The sequence below is a fragment of the Talpa europaea genome (assembly GCF_964194135.1).
Source record: "Talpa europaea genome assembly, chromosome: 13".
Classification (NCBI taxonomy): domain Eukaryota; kingdom Metazoa; phylum Chordata; class Mammalia; order Eulipotyphla; family Talpidae; genus Talpa; species Talpa europaea.
Genome location: NC_140080.1, coordinates 1,506,814 through 1,531,166, shown reverse-complemented (window position 1 = coordinate 1,531,166; position 24,353 = coordinate 1,506,814). Strand labels below are relative to the sequence as shown.

General features: G+C 49.6%; 1 protein-coding gene across 1 annotated transcript in view; it reads left to right on the top strand.

The window, feature by feature from the left end:
• MANBA (mannosidase beta) overlaps positions 1-24,353 on the top strand; it is a gene marked incomplete at both ends in the record, with an annotated part of 65,971 nt that overhangs the window by 5,678 nt on the left and 35,940 nt on the right. Inside the window, 6 exons of the mRNA XM_084251981.1 lie at positions 7,468-7,562; positions 9,422-9,527; positions 10,526-10,696; positions 15,731-15,854; positions 20,300-20,475; positions 21,587-21,697. Coding sequence (XP_084108107.1) covers positions 7,468-7,562; positions 9,422-9,527; positions 10,526-10,696; positions 15,731-15,854; positions 20,300-20,475; positions 21,587-21,697 — 783 coding nt within the window. The remainder of the gene's footprint in view (positions 1-7,467; positions 7,563-9,421; positions 9,528-10,525; positions 10,697-15,730; positions 15,855-20,299; positions 20,476-21,586; positions 21,698-24,353) is intronic.

The window sequence follows — 24,353 nt, the reverse complement described above, 5'->3', positions numbered from 1 at the left end:
ATTTTTTATCCTCTGGATTTCTGTCTAGCTAGAGGTTTGTCTATTGTTTATTTTTTTAAAATCAGCTTTTGGTTTCATTGTTTTTTTTTTTTTTTTTGGATGGTGTAAGGTCAGGAGCGGATATAGTGCAGGTTTTCTGATTCCATGCAGACCGGGTAAAGGAGGAGTCAGAGTCCTCAGTGGGTTTTTGTGGGTCTTTTATTGGGGTTTACCAGGCATATGGCAGGCAGGAGTACTGGGGTCCAGGAGGCCGGCAGGCCTTCCAGCCCCCAGCAAATCCACCCTCTCTCTGGCGTTCTCTGCTTCTCCTTCTTTGCTTCTCTCTCGGCTTCTCTTCGGCTTCTGCTGCTGCTCAGCTTCTGCTGATGTTCCCATGACGCCGCCCTTAAAAGCCCAGTCTTAGCCCAGGTGAATCCCATCTACCTATGCCCACATCCTATTCCAGGTGCCGCCATCAGGCATGCATTCAGGACCTCAAGGATCCATCATCTATCCTGATGGTGGGAGGGCAGAAAAGCCTGACATTTTCTTTACCCTACAGATGGTCTTTTTGATATCTGTTTCATTCATTTCTGCTCAAATTTTTATTGTTTTCTCCTACTGGCTTTTGGGGTTTATTTGGCTCTTTTTCTAGTTCCTTAAGATGAGAGATTAGGTGGTTTCTCTGGGATATTTCTTGTTTTTAAATATGGGCCTGTATTGCTATATGCTTCTTTTTTTCCCCCCCAAATATTTATGCATACAAGAGCTGGGGTACAGGTCAGAGGTGTGGGGGGTGAGAGGATTCACCAGAGACAGAGTGGAGAACAGAACAGGCAGACTGACTGAAATAGACTGCTGAGGGGAGCACCGGGCGAGGCAGGAGAGGTCTGCTGCGCCATGTGGGTAGCTCCCTGGCTGGCTGAGAATCAAACTCGTGCCGCAGTGGCTGTGGACAGCTTCATAGGTTGCATCTTAACCCCTTGTGCCACCAGGGAGGCCCCTGCTTCCCTTCTTAGTACTGCTTTTGCTGAAGACACATTTTAAACTAGACCCAACAGCTTTGTTGGTGAGGTGTCAGAGACAGCTGTCAAGGAGAATGTCGGGGTTCCGGCGAGATGGAATTCTGACTTCCTGAGCGTCTCTGTGGTGCCTTGGTTGTGTCCTGGCACACACCCAAATCTAACCCTTAGGTGACTTGGAGAGCCTTTCTGTTAAAGGTGTCGTTTACTGACTCAGCCTCCTGTCACCTACACAGTGCACTAGGCCTGAGAGACATATGCGCTATCTATTTTGTGGGAGGTTACATTCGAGGGAGGCAAAACGATGTATTCATTACCATATGATATGACCCATGCCCAGATAAGGTCACTCTGGTTAGAAATGTTCTGAGCTTCAGGCACAATTATTCACCAGTGTGAGTTTTGAAAAGCTTCCTTTTTTTCCTCTTTTATATATACCTGAGTAAGAAGAAGAAAAGTTAGAGACCTGACTTCCAGAGCTGCTGTTAAAACTTTGAAATGTGCTTTATCCATTCAGAATTTTTCTATGTAGAGGCATTTATAGCAAGCATGTAAACATACAATTTGGCCTCAATTTTTTTTTTTTTTTTTTTTTTTTTTTTTGTGGGACCCTCGCCGGCGGCCGGAGAATGAACTGGCGCTGCAGAGGCTGCAGGCAGCCTCGCAGCCCAGCGCTCAACTGCTGCGCCACCAGGGGAGGCCCTGGCCGCAATTTTAGCCCAAGTATTTTGGGACCATTTTACTAGCAGTAAACACATCCCCAAGCCAATGCTTCGTGGCTCCCTGCATTCTCGGCAGTCCCGTGGCTCGGATCCAAGATGACTAGACATTTATCCTAAGGGTGGACTATCTCAATCTGGCTTTATGTGACCTTTCACAGAGGACTTAGGCGGGAACGTTGGATCTGTTTATGATGCATCTCCCACACTTTCAGGAAAAGACTCGCTGAAAGGTCAGATGTCTCCATGGTCTGGCTGCTCAGCACCAGGGTGCTCAGGACGGAGATGGCCAGTGGCTTCGCATGTGAAGCTTAAATCTGCGCCATGAGGGTCCTCACTCGCTAGTGTCCTCAAGTTTTTTTTTTAAAGATTTATTTATTTTTATGCATATCAGAGCTGGGGTATAGGCCAGAGATGCTGGGGGTGAGAGGATTCACCAGAGACAGAGTGGAGAACAGAACAGGCGGATCCACTGAAATACACTGCTGAGGGGAGCAGCGGGCGAGGCAGGAGAGGTCTGCTGCGCCATGTGGGTTGCTCCCTGGCCGCCGGGGGATTGAACTCGTGCTGCAGTGGCTGCGGACAACTTCATAGGTTGCATCTTAACCCCTTGTGCCACCAGGGAGGCCCCTAGTGTCCTCAGGTTTTGGGAAAAGAGAACCTCGAGATTTCTGAGCCCGTGTTCTTTAAAACAACACCCTGATCCTCACGTGTGGACCTGTGCTTCCTCCTTGGGTAGGTACTCAAGGGCTTGTACCTCTTAGCCCTCCTCTGGGTGCAATCTAGCCCCAGGCCCTCCCAGGTGCTCTATTGGTGTAACCCCAGGCCTCCCGGTGGCGGAAGGGATTGTACAGCTGTAGCTCATAGCAGGTAGGGCCGCAGGCCTGGTGTGCACTGAACCGTGGGGCCAGGACGGGCCAGTGTTCATCATCCCACGCTGCCTGTGGGCCAGGAGGATAGAGTCAGAGAGGGAAGAAGCCATGTTTTCAGGTAAACACGTTAGTGAGAGTTGACAAGAGCGTGGGGTGTCGCTGCCAGGACACCCACCCAGTGCAGCCCTCCCAGAGGCCCCTCTCCACAAGACCCTGCCAGTTTCTTTCTTTGGGCCCCTCAGTTGTGGCCAGTGTCTCTGCTCAACTGCCTGGAGTGCTCTGTGTTGCGTCCCCTCCTGACATGTGCCGGGGACGGGCCTGCTCATGCCTCTGACCCTCACCAATGTCTGCGTGGCATGCGATACCCAGGTGTCCATTGTCCCCTTCTCCAGCCCCCAGTGTCTCTCATTTTTTCCTGTTTTTAATAAAAACTGCAGTACTTCCTTAGTCACCAGGCCTGGGAGTTCAGTGCCATTTTGTTTTTTCCTTCTCTCTTTTATTGTTGGTTGTTGAGTCTTGTAGTTCAGTCTTATAACCACCCTGCCTCCTCATCTCTCCTGTTAGACATGGTGTTTCTTTTTTGTAAAAAGAAGTCAGTTAATTTTTTTTTTAAAGATTTTATTTATTTATTTATTTATTTATTTATTTATTTATTTATACAAGCAAAGCACTGGGTACAGTCAGAAGTGCAGGACGGTGAGAGAATTCACCAGGGCCAGAGTGGGGAGCAGAACAGGCAGAGTGATGAAATACACTGCTGAGGGGAGCAGCGGGCACGACAGGAGAGGTCTGTCACGCCATGTGGGAACCTCACCGGCAGCCGGGGATCGAACCAGCACTGCAGAGGCTGCAGATAGCTTCGCAGCCCAGCGCTCAACCGCTGCGCCACCAGCGGAGGCCCAGAAGTCAGTTAATTTTAATGACTTTTAGGAACAGGTAAAGGATATAATAATAGGAACATTTAAGGATGTATAATGAATGAGGAGTCTCCTTCCTGTCCTGTCTCCTGGTTTGCCAGTTCCTGGCACAGAATCAGTCACTGTTAACCAAAGTTTTCTCCCATAGATTTTTTTTTTTTTAAAGATTTATTTACTTATACAAGAGCTGGGGTACAGGCCAGGGGTACAGGGTGAGAGGATTCACCAGAGACAGAGCAGGGAACTGAACAGGCAGATGGAGCAAAAGCACTGCTGAGTGGAGTAGCAGGGAGACAGGAGAGGAATCTCCCTGGCCAGCCGGGAATCGAACCCGCGCTGCAGAGGCTGCGGACATCGTCATAGTGCTGCACTCAACCGCCTGTGCCACCAGGGAGGCCCTCCCATAAATGTTTTTGATGTGTTCTGTACGTACAATGGTAGCAGAAGCTCTTACTAATTGAGTGCTCGCCACATGACCTGAAGCATTCTGGGCTCTCTTGCAAATTTCAGGCTGATCCTGGAGACTCTGTCATTACCCCCATTCTAGAACTGAGCAAACAGTATTAGATGTTATTAGAGCATCACAGGTTTTAGGACTGAACTGGGACTTGAACCCACAACAAACAGATTATCCCTACCTGGCTCTACCTGCCAGCACCCCCCAGCCCTGCCCTGTTTCCAGGGTGGCCTCCTTCCATGGACCATGCACCCGCCCACCCACTGCCTGCCAGCTGTGGTCTCACCCACCCTTCAGCTCGCTGGGAGACTCGCTCCTGGCACGCAGCCCCATCTTTCAGAGATGTAGCCTGGCACTTAGCAGTGCCTGAGAAAATGGTCTGTGTGGTCTTATGATTCTCTTTTTGAATCCTTTGTGGTCAGTTAAAAAGAAGTCTTCTAAAACTGGAAAAGCTTAACATTTAAGTGTTCCTCCCCTGTATCTGGGAAGCAGGGTTACTGACTTAAGGATTTTGGGAGGAGATGATCAGGTTGCCACGGTGTCCGACTGACTCATGGCGTGGGTGCTCCCTGCGGCAGCCCCTCTGGGGGAAGGAGGGCGGTGAAGTTGGGGGATGCTGGAGGGTGGAGAGACAAGTCTCCAGGCTGCAAGCCATAAGCCCCTGTGATTTAGGGGGCCTTAGCTCCCATGCCCTTTTCCTCCCTTTTTATTATATAGTCCTTGATAAATGGAAGGTTCTAGGCACACATGTTTTTGAATTTTGCAATCTTAATTATTAAAAGAACCCCATCCCCATCCAATTTGTGAGGCTGCACATTCTGGTACCTTCACTGGCTGCCTCCAAAGGGAACCCCGTCCTGAACAGTCCTGCTTTCTACCAAACATCTCCAGATCCTTATCTAAACATTGTTCAGTTTTGCTTGTTTTAGAGTAAATGTTAAGCTTTCCCCCCCTAAGTGTCCAAGAAAACCAGGCCTTTAAATGCAATAGCTGGAAGGACTTTCTTTTCCTCGTTGAGCTCCCCCTGAGTCCTTCCCTCTGGGGTGGGGCCAGGCACTGCTCTGAACTGCACTGGGGACTGGGTGGGCTGGACCTGGCTACTCATCTGTTCTCAGCGAGAGGTCCCAGTCAGTGACGTGCGCTGCGGCCTTGTGGTGTGTCGGGGACAGTGAGTGAGCGTGAGGGTCACTTGTTGGTGCCTGGCTCAGGCACTGCATACATGGTGGCCGGGCTCTGCCTCTGGGGTGGTGTCTGCGGGTGGCCACGGCTCTGCTGGAGGTGCCGGTGGGGAGTGGATGAGCTGCGTGGCTTCGTGCCTGGGCATGTTGGCCGGTGAGTGGGAGGCCGGTGGCCCCACACCTGGACACAGCGGTGGCCGGGACACAGGACGGAGCCTGTGTGTGTGAGCGGCCTCAGCCTGGCCTTGGGCTGAGTCGGTTCACTCCTGGCTGTGCTTCCTCTTCCTTCTGGGACCTTCATCTTCAGAGCTTTCATCTCTTCTGCGTGGGCTTGTCAGGCACAGGGGCGCGTGAGAGCCCCAGGCCCTACGCAACGAGCTGTCGCCAGTGACAGTCACTGCTCCTAGGGCTGGGGTGAGTCTTTGTGCCTCTGTGCATGTGTGAAAAACAGAGAAGGAAGCAAGTTGCCCAGCCGGGCACACCCTGTTTAGCAGAGCAGAACCTCACTCTTAGCAGGGTCAGTTTGGTGTCTGTCTGCTGTCAGCCACCCTGCCCCTCGTAGCTAGTCACAGATTTCTTCCAGTCGAACCTTCCTGAGCTGTCTTTCTTGTTGCAGTGACACTCCTGTGTGCTGGCTGGTGCCGGGTAGAGGACATATGCCATCCAGCCGGCCCTCCAGCCCTGCTCCGTGGATGCGCAGGGTTACCTCCGTTCCCCATGTGAGTGGGGGCCCTGGGGAGCCCGGCTGTCTGTCCCAGCTGGGGACATGTTTGGCGGTGCTCCCTCCCCAAGCTGGTCTTGGCCACAGTCGTGACCAGGACTTTCTGTTCTGTCTGGGGGCCCTCATCGGGGAGGTGGACGGTGGACCGCGGGTGGGAAAGAAGGACCTAAGCACCGTGAAAAGGAGGACACGGACACTGAGCAGCACCTGGGAACCCCGGGGCAGAGTCGGCAGAGGTCACAGAGGTTGGAGGCTCTGCAGCAAGGGGCTGGGGGGACCGTCCATGGCCTTCTGGGCCGGTGGTCTCTCCTGTGTCTGCCGCTGCACCCGTGTCCACTGCGCCTTGGCCAGGCTGTCTCTTCTGCCATCCCTACCCCTTGGGGCCTAGTCCACCCCATCCTCGGAAGCCTCGCTGCGTTGGAGCCTGCCAGGCGACAGTCGTTTCGCTTTGTCAGTTCACCTGCTTCCATTCCTTCCTTTCCTCGTGTGTGTGAATCGCCCCGCACTTGTCTTTGTGAGTGTGACTTGCTTCACTTCACCTTGCCTCGGGCACCCCTCCACTAGGCTGTAAGTGGCAGCATTTCCTTTCTCCTCCCGACCGGCTGGTGTTCCACTGTGTGGACAGACCCTTCTTGTGGTGTCCTGTCCAGTATCCTGAGACTGCTTCCGGGCCCTGGCCGTTGCAGGAAGGCTGCAGTAAACACTGTAGAACTGCTGGTTTTGAGTCACTGGTTCGTGGTCTCCTGATGAAGGGCCAGCAGTGGGGGTCTGGGCCATATTGTGCTCCCATTTTAGTTCTTGGAGGTGAACCCATATCCCTCTTCCTCTGGCTGCTCCACTGCACGTTCACACCAACAGCGTGCCAAGCTCCTCTTTCTCCACCTCCTCCCAGCACTTGTCGGTCTTTTTAACGGACTTCTCGTAGCTGTGAGGTGATGTCTTCCTGTGGTTTTGACTTGCTTCTCCCTCAGTAGCCTGGAACCTGCCTTTATGGACACCTCTGTTCTCGGCTCACGCGGAGGCAGCCGAGAGCACGTTCGGCGCTTGAGTGCATCTAGGATGATGGAGGAAGCCTTTGGTTTGTGTGTCTGACGGTGCCTGGGCTGCCTGTGTGTTCTCTCTGGAGTTCCTTTTTGCCCACGTAGTAAACCTGAGTGGAGAGAAACTTTGGAAATTCTACACGCCCCGAGGAGTGGTGTTTGCTGCTCCGTGAGGAGCTCAGGGGTACCCAGTGTCACACCCTGCTGATCCCTCGGAAATCCCTCATCGGGTGCACCAAAGGACGACCGCCTTAATTTCCACACGTGTTCACTGATAATGGCGTTATATTATTTACATCCTAGAGTATCTTTATTTCTGATATTTGGATTTTTTAAAATAAACCTTTTTTTTAGTATTTTTGAGCTTGTGAAAACCACGTCGACTCTGTTCAGGTGACAGTCTGTGAGTAGATGGGCTATTAGCCTTTAGGGCAAGCTGTGCTGGCGGAGGCAGTGATGATACTTTCAGGCCAGGAGTTCGCTAAATTTAGGTGTTTATCATTAATTAAGTTCTTTTATTTTTGTGCATTTAAGCATCTGCCCTAATTTTTTTTACCAACAGGATCCTTATTATAGATTCAATGACCTCAAGTACAGATGGATCTCCTGGGATAACTGGACCTATAGCAAGGAGTTTAAAATCCCCTTTAACCTTAGGTATGTATTCCAGCCAATCTCCTTTTTTTTTTTTTTTTTTAATTTATTTATTATTTATTTATTTATACAAGCACTGGGCACAGTCAGAAGCGCAGGAGGGTGAGAGAATTCACCAGAGCCAGAGCGGGGAGCAGAGCAGGCAGAAGGACCGAAGTACACTGCTGAGGGGAGCAGCGGGCGGCAGGAGAGGTCTGCGCGCCATGTGGGACCCTCCTTCAGTGGCCGGGGAGCAGCCGGGGATCGAACCGGCGCTGCCGAGGCCGCGGGCAGCTTCGCAACCCAGCACTCAACCGCTGCGCCACCAGGGAGGCCCCAATCTCCTTTTTCTAAGCAATACTTTTTTATTTGTTTAAGTTGCACATCAGAGACAAGCAGATTGCAGCCTCGTGCTGGGAAGTGAATGTGGGCTTGTGTCCTGAACTGTCCTTGGGGAGGCCACTTCATTTCACACACTTGTCTCCTTGCTTCGTTTTTCTGGTTAATAGTCCCCTAAAGCAAGTTAGCTTTCTCATCTCCATTTCCTCCGGGCCACCCCCAGGCTCAGTAGTGGATGTGCATTTACAGTATTGTCAAGTGGGAACAGACGTAGGTCATCTGTGGTGGTAGCCAGCCGTCGAGGTGATGGCCTGGCCTGATGTCCTGGTGAGCGGCCGGGAGAAAAACCCCAGGCACAGTTTTCAGGAATGTGTGTGTCATTCTCCGCAGCTGTTTCCACACAAGGCAGAACGTTCCCAGTCATATCGCCCACCATTATTGCTAAGCACAAAAAAACTTCCTGTTCCCTTTTGTATGATTTTTTTGGTGATTATTTCCTAGACTGTTCAGAGAAAGAAGCCAAAAGACTGGCTGAACATCATGCAGTTATGTGCTCCAAGCTGCTGTTTCCAGATAAGACCTAAAACCGCCACTGGCAGCCCTGTGTCACCTTGTACTCAGCAAATCCCACTGAAAGTTTCCTTTATGTTCTGACTCCTTGTGTTTTTCCAGTGGAGCGCCATTTCCATCTCCTCAGCTCATCCTCCTGTGTTCGTTCTCTCCGAGTTTGGTTAATTTTTGCCTAACATTTCTCTCGACTCACGCCTCTTCTCTGTATTTGTTTCTTCTGCAAATCTCATATGCATGGGCCTCGCAGTGCTTGGTCCCTTGCCACCGGCTTCTACTCAAAGCTCATTTGTGTCGCCACTTAGCAACCTGGTTCTTGATCTTGTTGAATGACATCTTACCCTGTGGCTATACCCATGCAGCGTATCTTACGTGCTCTATTTCATTCATATTCTTCTGTAAGTTGCTGTTTCCTCCTTGAGTCTTCCCTTGTGACAAAGGCCAGAACTCTTGTAGGGAGTCCACCAAGACCGTACTGCACAGTCAGGCATTCAGAGTTTTCTCTTTGTGTGTTTGGGTTTGAACACCACGCAGAGACTGCTGAGCTCCCTGCAGGGCTTACTGGAGCACAGGGCCCGTGGTAGGGGCTAATGCCTTCTCTTCCATAGTGTCGCCAAGGGTAAGCACTGGTGAGAGCTTCGGGTGTCTGTTCTTTGACTTGGTCCTTATAGGAACTTTGTGAAGTTCTAGAAAATATGTAGATGCAGTCAGAAATTATATGTTGGGCTCATGATTTTTGTGGTGTTTGTTATGACGAAAGATAGGTTGGATTATTCAGCATAGAAATGTATTAAGCAATACGTAGGAAAATTTCATTGGCCTTTAAGCTGTCCTGTGAACTACATACACAAAACGTTTTTTTCTTTGTGAAATGTATATTCCTTCCGTTCTTACTAAAGATAAGTTATCTAACCTCATGTTTCATACATCTTTTAAAAATCTTTGGTTTTTATTTTTTTTATTTTTTATTTTTTTAGTGAATGGCAAAAAGTGATTATGATTTTCGAGGGAGTTGACACAGTTTCCCAAATCCTGCTGAATAACATTACCATCGGGAAAACAGACAACATGTTTGATAGATACGTAAGTATGGAGCCCCTCAGGCGCGTGTGTGTCCGGGGCACCCTTACGATGCAGGCACCACAAGCTCTTTGAAGCTCTGATTAGATTCTTGGCTTCTTGGTGGCCACATCTGTAGGATGTTGAGAACACTGGGAGCCCCACGGAGTTCCTGAGGGGTTCCCTAGGCTGGTGTTAAGGTGTGGGCCCAGCTCCCAGCACACCCAGCACTCCCTTAATCCCTATCCCGTCTGTTCAGTCCAGGTTTCATAGGAATCAACAACTGATCAGCAGTTTTAGAACATTCCAGACAAAACTAAACTGAAGCACAGGCTAGAAATCTGACTGCAGAACTGAGGCTGCCATAGAGGGAGCGAACAAGGTGGAGAGGGGCTGAATGGGCTATGGTCGAGGACTGTGGGTGCATTGTGGGTGGATGTGGTGTTGAAACATCCATCTGAAGGGGAGTGAGGGGAGTGAGCCTGTGCCCCTAAATTACACAGTGTTGCAGACCAGTGTTACCTCAATAGGGAATAATACAATTTTTTTTAAAAAAAAAAGAACAAAAAAAGTAAAAACAAGAGAAAATGTTCCTTTTTTTCTGGAATAATCACCTAAGATGTCTCCATCCCTTCTTTTAAAGGGTAGACTTTTCAGAACAAAAGTAGCTTGTGACTTGTAGAAATGCCCTCCACTCAGGAGGGTCAGGTTGACCTGGAATGTTGTGCAGACCGCAGGCAGGCCAAGGCCATGTGTGAATAGGCAGAGCAGACACTCCAGGGCCAAAGACATGTCCCACCAGCTCTGTTTGCCTGGGCCTGTCATTTGTCAGTAAAAATAGGAGAAACCCAGAAACGAAGGCCTGGGCCAGAGAACAGGCTTGGCTGTAAGAGAAGGATGACTTTGTTCTGTTTCTGAGCAGAGCTTTGCCTGCTGAAGATGTTGGCGACTGGGGGTGCCTTTGCCACCCTTGCCGACATCAAGGTGCGGACATCTCCCACACCTGTCCTCCTCTCCCCCAGAGCTTCGACATCACCAGGCTGCTCCGGGCTGAGAACCGGGTGGAGCTGCAGTTCCAGTCCCCTGTGCTGTACGCGGCCCAGCGAAGCGCGGCCCACACCAGCTACCAGGTGCCCCCCGCCTGTCCCCCGACTGTGCAGAAGGGCGAGTGCCACGTCAACTTTGTGCGCAAGGTAAGGGTCTCCCCACACGGGGCATTAGCCTGAGGATGGGCGAGCCCCGAACGGAGGGCGTCTCTGTCCCATACCCTTCGAGGGATGTGAACACTGGGGTAACAGCCAAAATATTCTGTGAACTTTTTCTGGAGAACCTTGTCTTTCTGGGTTTCCTCCCTGAAGCACACTGCTGAACTTAGGTAATAGAAAAAGATGTCAGTGACTTGTCATGTAATGTTCCTCTTCCCCTTCTTTTCACCAAACTGTAAGGTTCGCTTGTTGCTAGGAAGCCTCCTGCAAATATTAATGTATTTCCTGTCCTGTTCTTAGGTTTTACTGCTAGGGTCTCATAAAGATCAAACAAAAAGATAACAAAGCCCACAAAGAACATGGTTTTTCTTTGGTTCCATCTGCATGACTTGGGATTATTCCAATCCATGGTTACAAAAATATCCTATGAGGCATTTATTTTTCTATTTTTTGATATTAAAAAGTTAATTGTGGTAAAATGCAGGTAACACAAAATTTACCCTCATAAGCTCTTTTAACTGAGGTTATTAAGTGCAGGCCTGTTATTGTGAAACAGGTTTCTTTAAAACTGAAACCCTATTCCTGTTCAATGGCAACTCCTCACTCCCCTTCCCCGCTCCCTGCAACCACCATTCTTGCTGTTTCTATGAGTACGCCCTCCCAACACCACTTGTAAGTGGGTCACTGGGTATTGTCTTACTGTGTCTGGCTTGCTTCATTTAGCATGAGGCCCTGAAGGTCCATCCATTCTATAGCACACGACAGGACTCCCTTTTTTAATAGTGACTAATATTCCACTGTCTACGCATGCCACATTTTGTCTGCTGCCCTTTGTCTGACAGTGGGCTCCGGGGGTGTTTGCACTTGGTGGCTGTGGTGAGTGATGTTGCTTAGTACAGATATCTCTGAGACCCCACTTTCAGTTCCTTTGGATGTGTACCTAGAAGTGGGATTACTAGATAACCTGGTAATTCCACTTTCCATTTTTGGAGGATGTGGCAATTACTTGAAACAACAAAGTAATTATTTGTTACACTGTGAAGAGAAGGGTATTTTCTCAGCACCCTTTAGCTGCACCCTCATCTCACTCGCTCTGATGGTTTAGGTGGTTATCTTAAGGCTTATGTAAGAACTTGGACACCTGCTCCTTTGTGTTTACCTCTACCCTCGCTGAATCTGTGCCAGCGCCTTAGCGGCAGTTAGCTTGGTCTACGGTAACTGGGTAGTGTTGGGGTGTTGCTTTGGGGGCAGGAGAGCCTCCACTGAGGGTTTCGTGCTCACTCTGCTGTGTGAAGAGTCCCTGTGCTCCTGCCTCAGCCTCACATGTGTGCTGGTGTGGGTACTAGAGGTTGCGCTTTCTCCCTCTCCTTTTCCATAGTTGAGCTTCTGTCAAAAGCAGGACTTTCTGGATCCTAACGTGAAAAGTTGACTTTTCAGGTCGTCAGTAAAAGTATATGTGTCGGGGCCTCCCCTGGTGGCTCAAACGGCTGAGCACAGCGCTGTGAAGCTGTCCGCAGCCTCTGCAGTACGGGTTTGATCCCGGCCGGCGAGAATCCCCCAGGGCACGGCAGACCTCGCCTGTCTCGCCTGCTGCGCCCCTCAGCAGTGTGTTTCACTGAGTCTGCCTGTTCTGTTCCCCGCTCTGTCTCTGGTGAATCCACTCACCCTCCTGTGCATCTGGCCCTTGTCCCGGTTCTTGTATGCATGAATAAATAAATCTTAAAAAAAAAAAATGTGTTACACATACATCCATGTAGTATATCCCCCTCCCCACCCTCATTCAGTTGGCAACATTTAGAGCACATTTCCAGGTTATCCAGGTAGAAACAAGTCCTTTGTCGCTGAAATCTGGAGTCGGACCCAGGTTGCAGCAGCCAGCTGTGGTAGAGCACCAGCTCGGGTGCAGAGCAGCTGGCACAGTGAGCTGTGTGTGGTGTTACTGGCTGTGTTGACATGGCTATGTTGACATCCCACAGCAGGGATCTTGGCTCTGAAATCTGTGCTCTTGGGCCTCCTCATCATTTGTATTTAGCTAATCCCTCCCCCTCCTTCTTGCTGGTGTTGGTAGGAGGAGCCATTGGAAAGACAGGGTTGGAGCTTTTTGCATCCCAAGGTGCCCCACAGCCATCCAGAACGTGGAGGTGGAGGGGGGTCTGTTGCTGTGCCACATAGGCTTGAAGTGGGCGAAGGGCAGACACCCATGTGTGGCTTCTCTGACGTCAGTGGGTGGAGAAGGGAGGCCATAAGGCAGGATGTCGCTCTCCCTAGTCTCAGCCCCCTCCAGCTCCTCATCCAACATGAGCCCCCTCTGGCCTCTGCCTCCTCTGTCCATCTTTCATGGCGGACCCTGTCCAGCTCTTTGTAAGTCTGCACCGTCTCCCGTTTGCCACCACCATCCTGGCCGCGCTGCTCTGCAGAGTCCTGGTGCTCAGGCCCCTCTGTCCTCGCACGCCCTCCTCCCTCTCTCATCTGTCCTGCCGGCCTTCAGTAACCCATGGAGTTGCCCGTCCCTCCGGCATGTTGTCTTCACTTCACACGGCTTCAGGGTGCCAGCCTTTCTCTTGATTGCCCATTTGGCGTCTGTCCTGTCTGTTCCCAGGCCCCAAAGGTCAGTCTGTCCCTTCCCCCAGGGCTCCCCATCCTGCTGATGGGGGTACCTACAGCAGTGGCTCCTGCAGAAACGCGAGTCACTCTGGACCCCCCTCTTTCCTCCCTCCGTCACCAGCTCCTTTAGATGAGGTGGATGTTGCCCCTTCCCAGTTCTTGCGTCTCCCACTCTGTTTCTGCTGCCTGCCTGGAGTTCGGCCTGCCAGCGTCTCTTGCATGGAATAATGCCTTGCCGCCTAGGTGGCAGCCCTCCAACCTCCTTTGCCTCTTCTACTCATTTTCCCAGAAAGTTCTTTTCAGACAGGGAGCATCCAGAGCTGTTCCCTTTCTCGCTGCCTTCAGACTGCAGTGCAGGGTCCTGGCCCTGCCCTTGCCTACGGCCTCCTGCCCCTCTGCCCTCGTTCTCCCTCAGCTCCCTGCACCTGGAGCTCTGTGCAAGTTGTTCCTTCTGAAAAGGGTGCTTCACTCTCTCCCCCAGACGCTGGGCAGGCAGTCTCATCCCATCTCTCCGTGTAAAAGGCACTGTTTTTCAGGAAACCTTGTCTCGACACCCCCGCCCATCCTCCCACTCTGTGTTCCCCATTCCCTCTGAAACTCTTCGTGATTGTCACTATTTCATTGACACCTCACTCTCTGGCTTTCCCGGGGCCTGTGGGCAGAGAGGACCAGGTGTGTGGTGCCCTGGTGGGAGGTCCCCCACTGTGGAGCAGAGAGCATAGTGCAGGAATTCTCTGAGCAAGTGAAAACCTTTATCTGCAGAGTTGTGTCAACAGGAGAGACCTGTGGCCCTTGACAGGGAAGGTCATTGGCCATGTAACATGCTGAATGTGTGTCTCCCGCTTCCCGGTGGAACCGCGCCTCTGTACTTCCGCACGCTCTGTACAAACTGCCCCCGAGGGTTTGGGTTCTGACGGGAGACCCAGATGGTCCCTGGCGATTTCAGTGGAATGGGTGTAGCTCTTGGTTTCTGTCCATTTATCTCTGTCTTTGATAAGTCAGAGCCTGGCAGAAGGCTTGGCCGGACTCAGGCCTGCTCTACCCATGTCTCTGGGTGAGGACTTCAGTGTGTGGGCTGGGCTTTGGCCGCACCCAGTGAGCTTGCCTCCTCCTACAACTTAATTAAGCGGATTTTGATAATAATTTTTCTCTGCAGTCGAACTTAGAAAAGTTATGCTGTAAGACGTTTATTTTAAGGGACTCATCACCTGCTTGGGACTGGAACCTTTGTAAGTGATATGGACATGGAGCGGCTGCGGAACAGTCGGGAGGCAGGCGGCAGAGTGTCTGGCGTGGCGCCCATCCTGGGGTCTGCATCATCTTGAACTCTTGTTTGGGGCTCTTGGTTCAGAAGCAAGGACTTCCGAGTCATTGCTGGAAGAAGTGAGCTGGCAGTTGGCTTAAACCTGTTCACAAACATCTCCTCGTTCTTTAGGTTATTGCATTTGCGTAGAATATTCTTAGTAGAACATGGGTGTGTGTAGCTATCGCTGCCCATGCCACCCAGGCCTAGAGATGTGCTGGAGAAATGTGGAGGGTAACTGCCATGTTGCTCATTGTCATTTTGTATTTTGAAAAGTAAATGTCCACAGTTAGATTTTGTGTTCGTAGAACATTTCTGCCAAATTCACCCTTGTCACACAGGTTCAGATGCTAGTTTCGATATTAGTTATCTTTGGCTTTGATACACGTCGTCACATTTTCTGCTTAAAACCACATTTGTCACTACTTTCTGCAGTCGTGAATCCAGGCATGGCTTGGCTATGTCCTGCTCAGGAAGCCGTCCCTGTGCTGGTAGCCAGGCTGGGCACTGCGCCTCATCTGGGTGGACGCACCTGCAGGGCCTATTCAGGCTTGCCCCTGCCGGTTGGCAGCTGAGAAGGTGGTGTGTTTTCTCACCTGGTTCTGGAAGTGCTAGCTCCTATGCTGTTGTTGTTTGGAAGCGACCCACCTGGCCCAGCCACCCTAAAGGGGAGGGGGCCGCAGGGCGTGGAGGCACACACACACACACACACACACACACACTCGGGTTGAACTGTATAAAAACCCTCCCCCCTCCCCATCTGTATGTTGAAGCCCTCAGAATGTAACCCTGCTTGTAGGTAAGGGCTTTCAAGTGGGCAGTTGAGTTAAAATGAGACTTAATTTGGGTGTGAGCTGATACGATGTGACAGCGTCCTTCTGAGAATGACATCTGGACATCCCAGGCTGCAGGATGCCGGGCCCCAGGGAGGAGGAGGCTTCAGAAGCAGCCACTCCTGCCGCCCCTCCTCTGGGCGGAGGGGTAAGGCGCTGCCGACTCTGAGGCTGTGCGAAGGCAGCCCTCGCACATGCGCAGGACAGCCTTCCCATTTTAAAGGCTTTTCGTAGTGTTTTAAGTTTTATGGTAACCAGAATCTACTTGCCCCTCAACTGCAGGAGCAGTGTTCCTTCAGCTGGGACTGGGGCCCTTCCTTCCCTACCCAAGGCATCTGGAAAGACGTCAGCATTGAAGCCTATAACATTTGCCACCTGAACTACCTCACCTTTGCTCCTCTCTATGGTAAGACGTGCTTTCTTGCCTTTCTCCTTTGAGCTTCCCCCTTGTAAGAATTAGGGTTATAATTTGAATATGACAGTATACTTTTCAGAGGCTTCTTTTTAAAATTTTGTGCCACTTTACATTTATAAGGGTGGAAAATGTATACAAAGTGAGATTATCATGAAAAGCGATGTGACAAAGCATGTGTGCTGGTAGATATATGCCGAAATACCTTCTAGTATATTTGGGGGGAAAAATGAAGGAAAGGGAGCTGGAGGGAAAGGAGGGAGGGACCAGTTCCCAGTGTTCACAAGTCAGTGTTCTTTCTTGACTTAGCTGGGCCTGCTGCCCGTCTCCCTGGATGCCCCTGGTCACTCTCCGGACCCCTGGGCTAAGTTCTCCCACACCCTCTTTCTTCTGAGCGCGGGAGCCCCAGTCTTGTTAAGAGTCACCCGTATACTGCAAGGCCACAGACACAAAGAAAGTTCTTGAGGTAAAGCTGTTGCTTTTTCAGAAACTGGTCACAGGACAGGAATGCTGCTGGACCCCAAAAGGTTCACAGGGCCAGCGTGGCAAGCACTCTGCTTGTGGGCAGAGAACTGAGCCATCACCTGCCAGCACGGGAGTCCCGGTGCTTCAGAGAACCCCACATCAGAGGGTATCTGAGAGCTGGAAAAGTCAGGAGGGGAGCCAGGTGGGACCCAAAAAGATGATGAGCCTTGGAATGGGTAAGAACGGGATCAGGACAAGGGTCCTGTTACCTTCAGGGCCCACCTGCCCCCTGGATGCCCAGCTTAGCCAAATCTGTATTTTCTAAAGGCAGATGGCAAACAGGTTGGAGAGGAGACTTTTTTTTTTTTTTTTTTTTTTTTTTTTTTTTGGTGCTGAATTCATTTAGATTGCACATACACATGTGGGTGACTTGTAGCTCACTGGTTTAGTGCTCCTTCAAGTGTGCTTCAGAGCTGGATTCTGAACTCTGTTTTTTAAAAAAATATTTATTTATACATATAAGAACTGGGGTACAGGCCAGAGGTGTGGTGGAGGGGGGTGAGAGGATTCACCAGACACAGAGTGGGGAATAGACCAGGCAGATCTACTGAAGTACACTGCTGAGGGGAACAGCAGGTGAGTCAGGAGAGGTCTGCTGTCCCATATGGGTAGCTCCCTGGCCGGGGATTGAACTTGTGCTTCAGTGGCTGTGGAAAACTTCATTGGTTGCGTCTTAACCCCTCATGCCACCAGGGAGGCCCTGAACTCAGATTTGCTGCTAACACCAGTGGGTCATTCCCTCAGCCCCACCAAGGAATTTTCTGAGGTATCACTTTTATATTAAAATCTAGTGTAAGAAAGGGGTCTGATTTTGCAGAAATGATTTATTTAGTAGTTTTGAAGCTTGATTAGTGTTTTAGATAGTTTACAAAAAGTGCTATGCATTCCATGCACCTAGATACCGAAGAATATTTGAACAGCTGCTCTAGTTTAATTTAAAATTTTGAATAAGGAGGTAAGTATTTCTTCCTGAATGAGTCATTAGAATTCACCCCCTTCTCCACCATCAGACACCCACAGTCTTCTACCACAGTCCATTGGGTCCCCTCCCCACTGTACTCCCCCTTCTACTCCCCCTCTGGTAGTTTTAATTCCGTGGTCAGATAATAGGACTTGTTATTGGTTGGGTTTTATCTCACCCTTTGTTTCATCTTTCTGTATTCCACATAGAAGTGACACCATCTGGTAGTTGCCTTTCTTCCTCTGACTCATTTTGCTTAGCATAATCCCCTCCAGTTCCCTCTAGACTGTTGCAAGAGTTCACCTTCTTTACTGCTGAGTAGTATTCCACCGTGTATATAGACCACATCTTCCTGAGCCACTCATTTCTCTTTGGGCACTTGGCTGGTTCCATAACCTGGCTATTGCAGATGGTGCTGCAGTGGCCACAGGCGTGCACATAGGCGTGCACATAGGCCATAGGCGTGCACTTCAAATTAGTATCTTTGCATTCCCAGGTAGATACCTGGGAGTGCCATGGCTCATTCCACTCATGTGGTAGACCCATTTTGAATATTTTGAGAACCCTCCATACTCAACTTCCACGGGGGCTGGACCAGTCTACATTCCCACCCACAGTGTAGTAGGTTCTTTTCTCTCCATAGTTTACAAGTTTTCATAATGTTACTTACAAAATAAATGTGTTCTGATGAAACACATCATTGTTCAGTTTTTTGCTGTCACAGAATAAAACAGTGGAGAGAGATTGTTCAGCATGTGGATGCTAGGTGAGTCTTGATCTGCAGTCACCAGGGACCTTTGTCCTGTGCCTGGGATCCTGTGCTCTCAGAGATCAGCCCCCACCCACCCACATTTGCTGCTGCCTCCCTAAGGATGTGTCCATGGCTTGGCCTTTGAGTTGGGGGAGTGGATCTAGCTCGCAGCTACCCTTCCTACCTGCCCGGCAGAGGCTGTGTCGAAGGTCACTGCTGCCCTTGGCTTGGCATGTAATGTGAGAATGGAACAGGAGAGATCAGCAAGGGTTTGTCAGCTTCGCTTCGTGATGCGTTTCCTGCCTCCGTGTCTGAATGCAAGCAGGACTCCATTTCCCCTTGTGTGCCTCTGCAGCCAATTTCATAAAATAACAGTATTCAACCCTTAAAAATCCTCTGGCTGCACAAGTCATTTGTGTGAGTAATCGCTGCCCCATGAGCGGCCATGTTGTCTAAGTAGGGTTTTTTTTTTTTTTTTTAAGATTTATTTATTTATAAAAGCATTGGGGTACAGGCCAGAGATGTGGGAGGGCGAGAGAATTCACCAGAGACAGAGCAGGGAGCAGAACAGGCAGATGGGCCGAAGTACACTGCTGAGGGAAGCAGCGGGCAAGGCAGGAGAGGTCTGCCGTGCCATGTGGGTATCTTCCTGGCTGTCCAGGAATCGAACCAGTGCTGCAGAGGCTGCGGACAGCCTCACAGCACTTTGCTCAACCCCGCTGCGCCACCAAGGAGGCCCGCCGAAATAGATTTTTTTTTCCTCTGAAATTTGCTAATTTGTCCTTGTTTGGGGGATGGGATTCTGCTGTTTTTCTGCTCTGCCTGGACATCATCTTTGAGAATTTTGTCCTCCTGAGCAGGCGAGGAGATATTGTGGCTCAGGAAAGGGAGAGCTGTTGTAGCCAACCGTCTGCCCTCTTCTCTGGCTCCTGCAAGCTGTTAGCTACTGGGAAGGCAGCTGCTGGATGGGTCCTGTTCTTTGGTGGGAGGCAGGACGGCTCCCTCCTGGGCGGCGGTCATTGCCGCTGGTGTTGTCACTGGTGCCCGGTGCCGGCGCCCTCCCAGGGCCACGCTTGGCAGCACGTGCAGATGCCGGAAGAGCCGGGATTGCTCCTCAGGGGAGCTCATCAAGCCCAGCCTTTGAATAGCTTTTCCCTGATGAGGTGAATCATCTTTTTCATCTTTCAGAAGCAACCCCCCGCCCCATGCTACCAGCATGGCTCTCAATTTCCCACTGGGTCTCATCAGCCCAGATGCCAGAATTCAGACGCCCGAGTTCTTAGCTGTGACCTTGGGTTTATTTTTTGTTTTGAGCAGATTTTCATTTTTAACAGTGCCCGTTAATATTCACAAACAAGGTGTGTTCCAGCAGGTTCACAGACATGCCACACAGCTGGCCCTCCCCAGGCAGCCCAGCCACAACCATGGTGTCAGCACATGGGGGAATAGGACCGCAGCCCTGGACACTTAGCGGGGCTCAGGCTGTCCCCCTCTTTTCAGGTTTCAGGGTCTGTTTTCTTTTTTAAGGATTTATTTATCTATACAAGCACTGGGTACAGTCAGAAGCGCGGGAGGGTGAGAGAATTCACCAGAGCCAGAGCGGGGAGCAGAGCAGGCAGAAGGACCAAAGCACACTGCTGAGGGGAGCAGCGGGCGGCAGGAGAGGTCTGCGCGCCATGTGGGACCCTCCTCCGGTGGCCGGGGAGCAGCCGGGGATCGAACCGGCGCCGCAGAGGCTGCGGGCAGCTCCGCAACCCAGCGCTCAACCGCTGCGCCACTGGGGAGCCCCTCTTGTGAAGAGAGCACCGTTTTATCATTACAGTTCTGTGCGCGCCGCGCGCGCACACACACACACACCACCACCACCACCACCACCACTACCACCACCACCACCACCACCACCCCCCCCCACAACCCCACTCTGTTTCACATTGTGTTTGTATTGGACTTGGGATTCTGAAAGGCCAGAGGTACCTTTTCTTTTGGTTTTTCTTTCTCTCATTTACAAATTTCAGTCCAGGGTGGCTGCAGTGTGGTTCTCACAGGGCACCCCTCTGTGAGGTGCAAGGAAGATGAAGGACACCAGGTGGGGGTGGGCATCCTGTCATTCAGCTTGGTCTTGAAAGAACCCCCGAAAGTTCAGCCTCAATGCTCAGCATATTATATAGGGAGATAACACAGTTTCTTCTCTCTGTGCCTCAGACGACTATGCCCAGGAGTGGAATCTTGAGATAGAGTCTTCTTTTGATGTTGTTGGCCCCAAGCCAGTCGGTGGCCAAGTGACCATATCCCTCCCCAAACTGCAAACACAGCAGAGACACACCATTGAGCTTCAGCCTGGGGAAAGAACGTTGCAATTACTGGTGAAAATTGACAAGGTGAGTGATGGGACATCCTGAGTAGCACTTGAAAAGCTTGGTGAACTAAGAGGCCAGGTATGAAAGAAAAATGCACATTTTCCACCTCTCCCCCATTTTTATTTATGTTTGTGTGTGCGCACAAAGGAATGATTTCCCAACGTCAGAATTAAGAAGATGGAGAATATGTGATCAATTTGGAATCCTTTCCTCTCAAGAAGTCAGGTGTGGTTTTTTATATATATATATATATATATATATATATATATATATATATATATATATATAAAATATATGTAACACATATAGATGTTATATATTTTACATATGTATATATTGTGTATATATGTATATATTATGTATATATGTATAATGTATAGAATACATACAATGCCCATATATAGTACACCACACATATATGTACATATGGAAAGAATCCACCTTTTTAGTAGCTGAGTAGTATTCCATTGTGTATATATACCACATATATGTGTGTGTATGTATGTATATGTGTGTATATGCACACACATAAATGTTTTTGCAGTATATGCACTATCCCAATCCATACTGAGAATTGTATTTAGGTTGTAGTGATAATTTTTGGTACTTGTAAGTTATTTTGAATACTGGTGCTTATTCTAAACACAGAATTCTTAATTCTAAACTCATGATCTTTCATGGGTAATGTGGGCTGGGTTTTATCTTTTTTCCCCCTTTTTACACTCCTCTAATTGATAATTGTGAGCTGATAAGGTTGGAGCAAGTCAGTTCTCAGTAATTGTTTAGATAAAGTAAAAACTCAAAGCGGTTTCTACTTCTGGGCTGGAAAGAAGAGTCAGCCTCAGCACCTGAGCTGAATTGTTAAGAATGTAGAACACTGAGTGTCAGGAATGGGAAGAGCTGTGTTTCTGAAAACACACGTTATCCTGCTCTTTCCCTTCCCTGTTGGTGTATTAATCGTACTAATGTCCTAGTATCTTGATTTTCAAGAACCAGCTATGGGTTAGTGTGACTTGGCATGAGTCAGGGAGGGAGGTTTATATTGCTTCAGTACCTAGAATTTCTGTACTTGACTCTATTGGAGGTTAACATAGTCATCTGAATCATTGGTTATTCTCTTCTTTCTTAATAGAATATTAATGTAGAAACCTGGTGGCCTCGTGGACATGGACCGCAGACTGGGTACAACATGCTGGTTCTTTTCGAGCTGGATGGAGGTTTAGTTATTCAAAAATCAGCTAAGGTAAGCAAATACTTCTAAACGGTTTGTGGGGAAAAGTGAGCCTTGTTGAAAGAGCAGCGTCGGGCTTTACAGGAGAAGCAGCCAGCGGGGCTCCCGCAGCTTCTCCTCAGCGAGGATCGCCGTCACCGTCACAGTGGCTGTACATATTTCAATTGCAACTCTGTTTTTAATTGTACTTTGTATCAAAATAGTATGTGTGTGTAATTTTAAAACTCAAATATTTGTAAAAGGTTCTACCTTGAGTCTCGCTGATAACCCCCTCCTGGGCCCCGGGAGTTCAGGTCAGAAAGGGAGAGAAAAGTGACAGGAGTCAGGCTGACAGGGTGGAGGACGGTGGGGGTGGGAAAGTGGAACCATGAGTAGAGACTGCTCTGTCAGTGCCAATAGGCACCTCACCCAGGCCAGGTAGCAGCACGGTTGGCACGGGAGCACGGGACGTACAGAGTGCTGTGAAAGTAGGCGAACGTATCGTATGATGGCAGCCAGTTTTCACGTGTGGAAATAGGTCAGTCACATATGCTAGTGTCGCCTAACACTCAGGATGCCATTAAATAGGCCCAGCGTACCAGGGGTCAAAAAACCCAGTTAGAAGTCCCCAGGCTGAAGTAGAGAAAGAAAACCTGTCCTGAGGAGTGGCCAGCATCAGGAGCATTTTATAGAGGGAAGGAGGAGGATAAGGTCATGGGCGAAGTGATCATGGGGTGGTGGGGTCAGAGGTGAAAGTAGGCGCAGATCCACTCCATTCAGACAGGGTATTCCCATTCTTTTTTTTTTGTTTTTTTGTGGGACCCTCGCCGGTGGCCGGGGATCAAACTGGCGCTGCAGAGGCTGCGGGCAGCCTCGCAACCCAGTGCTCAATTGCTGCGCCACCAGGGGAGGCCCAGGATATTCCCATTCTTGCTGGCTTCTTGGAGAGAAACGGCTGCTCTAGCTCCATTTAAAGTGACTCAAGCAAGGTCACTTTTTCACACTAGTCAGATGTGTGTTTTATTTATATGTAATACATGTGTTATATATATAATACACAATCTATATAATATATACACAATCTACATTTATATAACATGCATTTTTAATACACAATATATACCACACATGTATTCTAGGGTATATATAACATCTATATAACATCTATATAATATATACAACTCCCTCTAGCATTTGGAGTCAGCTGGGATTGGTGCTGGTACTGTGAACTCACGATTTTCAGTATATGTAGATAGACACAGAAAAGAAGGTGGGTGTCCATGTGTGTAAACACACACTCTCGAAGTCACCCTGGAGAGACGATGAGCAGCTGGTGTCCAATGCTGGTTTTGTAGTAACATTCTAGTAAAGAAATCGGAGCCCATAGGGGAGACTCAAGGGATTCTGGAGCTGGAGCCTAGAAGATCTCCTGCATCGGGACGCCAGGAGGTAGGCAAGAGAGATGGGCCAGTTAGCGGGACACAGTGTATTTGCTCCCACAGGCCCAATCTGGGAGAATGTGAGTGCTAAATAGAGAGGTGGCGGGACGTGGCGACCCACTGAATGTCCCAGACAGTCTGGAGCACAGACCCGGACAAATGACTGGGCGGTTGTTGGGAGGACGTGGGTGGATGGCCAGCTGATATGTGTAGAGGGTAAGAGAACAAGACAAATCATTCAGCAACTCTCACAGTTACGGGTAGCTCAGGCAAGGAATAGGGCCAGTGCCGAGGCTCGAGGGGAAAGGCGGCGTGACATCTGGGGTATGCAACCTAAGGCGGCAGGGTGAGCCTTTGAGGTTGAAATCTGTGGCAATCTGAGAGCCTGGCACCGTTGCTTCGAATCAGCTACTGTGTTGAGCTGACACGTGAGGCGGGTTTGGGGGTGTTTGCAAGTTGTTAGAGCCCCTGGATTGTTTGAAATGACTTTCTGGGCCTTTTGCTTACCCTGCCCATCCATCAGCTAAATAGCTTCATATTGGAGTAATACTTTAACATTGGAGACACTTGTCTCTGAGACTAGGTATCTTTCTCTCTGTGGTTTTAGAAATTGCCTTCTTATTTTTAAAATTAATACGAATAATTCTGCATCATGTAAAAGTTTTTGTGTTTTTAAAGACTGCACTTCACATGGGACTCCTAAGGTACTATTTTATTTAACCTGCTACAATCTTATCGAAACATTTTAAGTTTTGCGTTTTGCTCGCTAGAAGGTGATGAAGAAAACATGACCATGTTCAGAGGTAGAATGGGTAAAGGAACAAAATAACTGAGCTTGAAGGAGCTGAGGAAACATCTGCTGATTCTCTAACTAGTTGCTTAGGGTATTTTCCCACCCGTCTGTGGTGGGGTGGGAGGAGGGCAAGGACGTGCACTTAGGGCAGCGGTGGCTGTGGTCCAGGTGGAGCCCTTTGCCATGGAGACCGAGGAATGCTGCAGCGTGGTTCCCTGGGGGAGCTCTGAAGTGGCTCACGCGGCCCTCGTGTCCATTTGGCGGCCACACATCCCTTGTCAGTCCTGTGACTGCTGCAAGGGGGAAGCCAGGGTGATGTAAACATCTGCGCTCTTTGCACTTCTCAGCTCTCAGTGTTTGCTTTTGAAATAGAGATTAAAAAATGCAGATTAGTACTGTCTTTGGTAAGAGAGAAATGGTACCCAGTTCATGTTTGTTTCCAAGAGCAGATTCAGTT